Source organism: Empidonax traillii, unplaced genomic scaffold, assembly GCF_003031625.1.
Source record: "Empidonax traillii isolate 1590-97213 ecotype Southwest subspecies unplaced genomic scaffold, ASM303162v1 scaffold993:size324958, whole genome shotgun sequence".
Classification (NCBI taxonomy): domain Eukaryota; kingdom Metazoa; phylum Chordata; class Aves; order Passeriformes; family Tyrannidae; genus Empidonax; species Empidonax traillii.
This window is the reverse complement of record NW_020956186.1, coordinates 129,531-137,030: the sequence shown is the minus strand read 5'-3', so window position 1 is coordinate 137,030 and position 7,500 is coordinate 129,531. Positions and strand designations below refer to the sequence as shown.

The 7,500-nt window shown below is 56.5% G+C and overlaps 1 protein-coding gene across 1 annotated transcript in view; it reads right to left on the bottom strand.

Annotated features, from left to right (window-relative positions):
* Positions 1-7,500, bottom strand: part of AGAP3 (ArfGAP with GTPase domain, ankyrin repeat and PH domain 3) — a 101,962-nt gene that overhangs the window by 34,265 nt on the left and 60,197 nt on the right. Inside the window, exons 10-12 of the mRNA XM_027903813.1 lie at positions 5,964-5,989; positions 4,086-4,111; positions 1,293-1,419 (exon numbers count right to left, since the gene is read on the bottom strand). Coding sequence (XP_027759614.1) covers positions 1,293-1,419; positions 4,086-4,111; positions 5,964-5,989 — 179 coding nt within the window. The remainder of the gene's footprint in view (positions 1-1,292; positions 1,420-4,085; positions 4,112-5,963; positions 5,990-7,500) is intronic.

Sequence of the window (7,500 nt, the reverse complement as noted above, 5' to 3'; positions counted from 1 at the left end):
CATCCGAGAGCAGTTTAACAACAGCCCAGAAATTGCCCTGCCTCTACAGCTGATGGTAATAACAGCCCATGATGGAAATGTGATAAAGCCACACACGCGTGTGAGCACACACACAGAGACACAGAGCAGCAGCCGTTCCCTCCCAGTCTGGGTCTCCAAACACCGAAAAACAGGGTTACAAAGTTAGGGAACTGCAGGCCACAGCACGGTATGGGGATCAAGGACTGAAAGAAAAAGCTCCCACAAATTAGGGAGAGGGGATGCAATGGCTGGGTCTGCAGTGCAAGGACAGAGAGGTCCACGGATCATGGATCATCCTGCTCTCAGGAGCTGGACAACTGACCGCAGCAAGCCCTGGAGCTAGGGATGCAGGGTTAGCAATGCAGAGAAGGACTCTGAGGCCTAGGGCACTCCAACATCACATGTTCGAGGATATCAGGGACGGACTGAGGGCTTTTGAGCATTCACAAGATCTGCAGCACCTTGTCCTTCCTCTTGCAGCCCCAGAGGGTGCTCCAGCACCCCTAAACCACCCCGTGCTCCCCAGCTGCTGCCCGTCTGTCAGTTCTGCAGCAGCACGTCCTCTCAGAGGTGCTGGGGCCTGAGTCACAGGTGTGTCTGTCCGTGGCTGCTGTCGCAGCAGCAAACTGTGCTCAAGAGGGAACGGGGAAGAAGCCATTAGCCCCGCAGTGGGGAGGCGACAGAGATGGATGGGGCGGCAGCTGCGCGCCCGAGCCACGCGGTGAGGAGGATCAGCCCCGCGCCGATGGCAGCTCAGCTCGGCGGGCTCTGCACCGGCACCTCGTCTCCATTACCCAATACCTAGCAGCCAGGAAAATTATTCCACACCCAAATGGCACCATCAGCTGCACGGAGTTCTCTGCCCGCTCCTTGCCCTGCTGCGGGGTGGCAGCAACCCCTGCTTTAATGGACTGAGCAGGTAAAGAGGAGAGCTGCAGCTTCTCAACACAGTCCGTGTTCTCAACACAGAGCGTGTTCCCACCAGCTCTCCCCACCAGCCTGGCCCTGCACAAACAGCCTGCAGGAGAGGGAAGGGGTCTCCTTCAGGCCCTGGTGAAAAACAGCTCTACTGAAAACACTGCCCTGGAGGGAGTCAGAGCTGAACTCCTGCGCGGCAGACAGGGTAGAGCCCAGGACTCCCATCCACTGCCAAACCCTTCCCCAGCCCCTCTATGCCACTGTGCCTGCTGTGAGAGCATCTGCAGCAGCAGCCACAGCATGAAGGACACTGCTCTGTCCCACCCTGCTCCTCTACCCAGCCCAGTACTCACGTGCAGGCTGGGGTGGTAGGTGAGGACGCCGTTGTCACACAGCGTCACATACTTCTTCTTCCACTCCTTGTTGAGGGACTTGCCGCTGCGTTTGAGGAGAATGCCCTGAAAGAGAAGAGTCAAGAGTCTCACATCATGTTTGGTCCAGGCACCTCTCGCTCTGCTCCAGCACTGCCCCTTGGAGACCGGTCTTGGAAAAGACATAAAGAGCAAACTTAAGAAAACATCTCCTAAGTTGGCTTTTCCACAGTATTTCCCTGGGCTGTGCCCCTTTCCCCATCAACACCCCAGTCCTCACGGACAGCCCCCCTCCCTCCGAGGGATGAGGGTCTCCACGTGCCAGCGCCAATGCTCAGGTCCTCTGAGGGACCCATCACATCCTCCGGTGTCCTGGATCACTCCCCGGGCAAATCGTCCTGTGCCGAAGGGCAGTGCCCACACAAGGCAGGAAGCAACCTCCCTACCACCAACACAGCTGGTTCCCAGACCTTCTCCCACCACCCAAAGCACAGAGGAATGGTCAAGGCAGGGACAGGTGGGGGCAGGTGGGGGCCAACTGAAGGACAACACTCCAAATACAGGTCTCCCAAGGGATGCACATTCTCTCGCCTGCTTGTGATTCTTTCTGAGAGCTGCCAAAGAGAGTTAGGGACACATTCCAGGAGAGAAACCAGGTCCTGAGCGATTGAGGGGTTGGTTCACACTCTCTTCTCATCAGGATTTTACATGAGACCCATCCTGTGGTCTCTGGCCCAGCACACTCCCAGGGCTGGGAAACGACTGCACTCACATACCCTTGAACTCCCTCTTCCCACCAGGATAACCCAGAATCAATTCCACTGATCTGAACCAAAGCTCAGAACTTGGACCCTCCTCATCCTTTCCCCATCCACTTCTGCCTCCCCGGGAAATCTACCTCCAGCAGCAATCCCTCATGTACCAGGTAAGGGCAGAGGTGGAGAGGGGGAGGGAAGCTGGAGCAAGATGCCAGATGCAAGGACTCCGGAGCAGTGAGAAGACATCAAGCATTCTGCCGGCAATGAGAGAAGGGCAGCACGGAGGGACAAAAGTAGGAATGAATAATGGAGTCTGGGAAAAAGGCTGGATTATCAAATGTCGGGCCTGGGCCCTTGGAAATTGCTGTCTGGACAGACACCCAGACTGGCTGTTCCTAACATGGCAAAAATCTGGGCTCCAGGCCAACCCCTCCTCAAAAACCTGCGCAGAAAGTCTCAGCCCTGCCAGTCTCAGCATATTTGGGGGCCCCGTCCCACTGCCTGGAGACTGGGCTGCTGCACCCGCACGGTGGACTGGCCCACCACAAAGTGGTGGGGTTTGGCCCACACGGGGGGGACAACGCTGCCAGACGTGACCGTGAAATCACAGATAAATGGTGCACAACAGGCAGAAGTACTCCATGGCTGCTCCAGCTCAGGGCTCAGGAAGCAAACAGTGGGAAAAAGAACTATGCCCTGCTCATGCAGGGATGAGACAGCAAAACAGAGCAGTGAGTGCGAAGCTGCGTGCGGGCAGGATCGGATCCCTTGCCAGGATCGGATCCCTTGCCCTCTTGCCCCTCAAGAGCTCCGATGGGATTGGACAAAATGCTCACTCAGTGGCAGCCAGAAGGTCCTTGATGGAACACGCTGTGGAATGTGGCAGCTGACCAGCAGCTCCTGCTCTGCTGACATCTGCCAGGGGACAAACAATGACCCTCGGAATCACAGCCGGACACTCACACCAGGCAAGTGTGTGGAAAAGCCACAGCAAGGAGGGATGGGAAAAAAACGAGAGGAGAGCAGAGCAGCCAATGCCAGCTGGTGCAGATGGGACAGCAGAGGAGCCTGGTCCTACCTTGGGTGAGATGCAGTATCTGATGGCTCTGCTGACGCAGTGTTTTTAGCTTTCCGTCAGTACTTTACCAGAGCAGCAACACCCTTACACACCAGCTGTACAAAATCCAGAGCCAGTAATGGATGGAGTGAAAACTGGTCAAGTGCGAGGTCTCAAAGCATATTCATGACTGAGAACAAGTGTGGTCATAAATGGTAAACCTGCACCCAACATTCGTTCAGTGTTTTTCAAACAAACCTGCTTCAGACCAGGGTGAAGTTACAGATCTGGCTCAAACTCACTGTGTGAAATTCTCTGGCTTCAGGGTGTGACAATTCCTTTCTGACGATGAAGATCCCTTTTCAGTATGTAATAATCCCTTCTGGGCATGATGATCCCTTAAACCCAGCTTGGTTCCACAGCCTGACAGCTCCAGCTACCTCTCCTCTTCTCAAGACACAATGTGTCCTGCACCTGATGCACCTTGGTGTTACAAAACACCTGCTTCAACACTTCCAAACTGCCCCAAAATCCTGCTGCCTGCAGAGAAAAGTTGGGCTGCGGTTAGTTCAGCCTCAAACCTGGAACTTGGCAAACTAAGAAGCACTAAGAAGCACAACCAGACCCAGAGCCAGAAAGGAGGATCCAGCACTGCAGCCCATTTTTGTGAGCCAGGAGGCACAAGAGTCCAAACCCAGGAGCAACTACAGGGTGTAAGTAAATACCTAATGCAATACAACGTCTTCGTGCCCATGGTTGAGGCCATCCCCTCCTGTTCCTGGTCCTGGCCAGGCTCCTCACAGCTCCAAGACCAGCAAGACCCCTCCCTGTGCTCCTCAACCTCCCTCTGCACCTCCTGGGAAGACTTACAGCAAACGACTCTTCCCCAAGTTTCTTCCCGTATGGAAGTCACGTGCAAAGGGTAGGAGCAGCCGAAGCCGAAAGGCAGGAGAGCCCGACCCTCTTCCTCTCCCCACCGTTCCTGCCTCTCCCGGCATTCCGTGGGCCGCAGGCTCTGAGCCGCGCTGGGCTGTGCCGCCGCACAGTAAAAGCAGCAGCAGCAATATGCAGCGTAATGAAGCAGGGAGCGGCGATGGCCCCCAGAGGACTCGTTTACTCCACAAATCTCCCTTCCACTCACTTTTTGCTAAGAATTTTAACACCAAACTTAATTGTAAAGTCGCGTATTGATTGGAAAATGCAAATGGCAATTTAAATGTAATCTAAGCTCCCAGCATGATCCCAGCTCCCAAGGAGGAGGAGTCACCCGCCCTGGGCCCTGCTGGAGTGCACGGCCCGAGCGGAGCCAGGCCAGGGGCTGAGGGACCCCCGGGCTGCCGGCAAGCTCCATGCAGCCTTCCCAGAAAGATCTGGTAGATGTGCAATTAGGAGTTCATTCCTGGCAACAAACAGCTGGGGAAGCTTCGTCTCCCAGCCCAATTAACCCACTTCTTGGAGACAAGCGTCCAGCTATGAGGGAGCTCTTCCAGCCTTGCAGGACCATCACTGAAAGGACACTGTGGCACAGAGATCCTGAGTCCCCGGCACAGAACACCCCTGGCACAGGCACCAGTTGTCCCTGCAGCCCAGAGGGAGTAGAGGTGCTGTTCCAGGTCTTGAGGGGCCCCAACACTCTCTTTTCCAGATGTGTTTCCCCAACACATCTTTTCCAGATGTGCATTAAGGGAGATAGATCAGGTCACCCAGAGGTGATGTGCTAGAGAAGGTGGTGACAAGTGATAACCAGGCACCCTGTTGTGGCAGCACATGTCCCTTCTCAGCCAAGTCTACCCAAAGTTTCTCCTTTCTGCAGCACCCAGCCCAGTTTCCCACACCCTGGCTCCAGGCAAACTCCGTGCCTGGTGTGCTGATGGGGCTGCCAGCACTTCACGGTGCTTGTTCTGTCCCCACAGAGCCCAGGAACAGGTCGTGGGTCACGGGAGACACATGGGAGTCTGCCGGGCAGTAAAGCGACTGCCTTCAGCCACCAGCTGGTAACGTAACCATGGACTCGTTCTTCCAAGCAGAACTCAACTGCTCCCAAGGTCACATGCTGGTGGTCCCAGCACTGAACACAGCTGTGCTGCCAACATCCCAGCGGTGCCCACACCAAGGGAACACTGGACACATACTCAACCAGAAGGTCCAGCATGTTTGCCACTCACAGCCCTAAACCCATCGGCTTCACAGCTCTTACAGCTGGGCAGGACCACCAGTAACTTAAGATCCTCCTCTCCTACTGCCCTGCAAAGAGACAGCAAGCAACTAGACCTCCATGATCCATCAGAAGAGGAAGGTCCCCACCAGGGAACAGAGCAACCATCCTGTCCTGAATCTTTGTGATGAAGAGCAACAGCTCCTGCGAGTCTTTGCTCCTCTTCCCATTGGTGGTACCAAGTCATTGTTCCTCGTGAAGAAGGGCTGCAGCAGGGACATCACTCTGCACTCTGCATGTTCACACTGACCCCATCCCCACAGCCCAGCTGTGGATATCAGCCAAGTCCTCCTTGGAGACCACAACTCCACGCCTGCCTAAGATGCTGCAGCACCACTGTTTAATTCCAGTAGCAGGAGGGCAGCGATTCAAGGTGCCACAGTGACCCAGGAGACAGGTCACAGTGGTGCTCTGCAGCCTCGAGTCCCGCCCAGGGCCAGCACCTCCAGCACACTGTAACCTGAGGAGGGAGAGCCACTGGCACAAGCTGGTATCCACCTGCTCAACACCACTTCCTCTCCTGCATGTTCCTGTATAAACACTGCCAAGATCTCTGCAAAATCACCTCCTGAAGCTCTGGCTATGGGACGTGCCAGGCAAGGACATGGATCTCCCCTGGAAACGTTTTGCTCTGGGCTCTTGTAGGGAGCTGCTGCATGAACAGGTCCCTCCACTTAGTCCTGAACCAGGCAGCAGTTTGGCATCTCCTTCTCCTTGCTAAGCCCAGAAAGGATGTACATGCTGTGTTTGCAGACCTGGGCCTCTGTCAGTCCCAGTTCTCCCCATTGCACACAGGAACAGCACTGTCCTGCCTACAGCAATCCCACTAGAGCACCTGGCAGACCAGACAAGGCCAGGCCCTGTCAGCAGCACAGAGACACAGGAGCAGGTAAAGGACGCATCCTGCCCTGCCAAGTGGAGCAAAAAAGAAACCCATAGGTCCAGACAACCAAGACGACAGGAGGGCTCCCAGGACCAGCCCTCTGGCAGGCAGCAGCAGGTTCTGGGGAGCCACATCAGGTCTCACTGAGGGCTTCAGCTGCTCTGCTCTCAGCCTCCCATTCCTCACCAGGGAACAGCTGCACACTGCTTTTCCCGATGCCTGGGCTGGGCTGACCCAAAACCAGAGCACATGGGCACTGCCACCGCAAACCAACAGCACCTGTGCCACAGAGAGCTGGCTGTCCCTTCCTGCTGGGCTGTACCAACTCCTGGCACCCTGGGAGCAGAGCCCCACAGTCCCTGCCCTGGCATTGCTTCCCCTGTTACTGATCCCCAGAGCCAACCCTCCCAACGCTGCCCTCCCAGTGTCACCCTCTTTCCAGCGTGCTCCCCTGCCAGGGGCACCAGCAGCCCTGTGCAAGCCAGCCACAGGATTACTCCATGGGCTGGGAAGGGCAGGAGCTCTGGCAGCTCCAGCAGCGAGCAGAGTCTCTCTCTTCTGACCCACCCCTCCAATTCCTCAGCCAGCCTGGCCTCACCAAGCCCTCCTTCCCCAGGGAATCTCAGCATGGAATGGTTCCAGGCAGACAGGACCTGGTGGGGATGCAGACTCTGCCCTCCTGCCCCACAGCCCAGCACTCCCACGATGCAGAGAGACAAGTGGCTCTGTGCAGCACAGCTCAGCCCTGGTAGCATGGGGGGCACACGGGGCATGGAGAGGCTAGTGGGGGGCACGGTGGGGAAATGAATCCACAAGGGGGGCATGAGGGGCAAGGCAGGGGCACAGCCAGGCACTGCCAAGCAGTGCATGGATCCGCCTTGTCCATAGTGCAAGGCAATCCCAGTGCAAACTATCTCCCCAATCCACACCACTTGGCTAACTCGGACGTTACTCATCACTGCTTGCCAGTGACGGACACGGGCAGGAAATGCACCGGGTCATTTCCAGGTAGCTTGAGCTTCCCTGGAAGCCAGAAGGCAGGACCTGAACATGCTGCTGCCAGAGCAAGCAGGGCCTCCCTTGGATTCCCAGTAGCTCACAGTGTTGGTAGTGTGCTCGCAGCTTTCTGCAGCAGCCCACGAGAAGGGGAGGCCCTCTCCTGTCTGCTGGAGGGCAGTGAGGCCAGAGCAGGAGCAGGAGTGGAGAGGCACAGAAGAGCAGAAAAGGAGCAGAGTGAGGCTGCAGCAGGGGCTGTGGCAGGCGCGGGGTGTGGATGC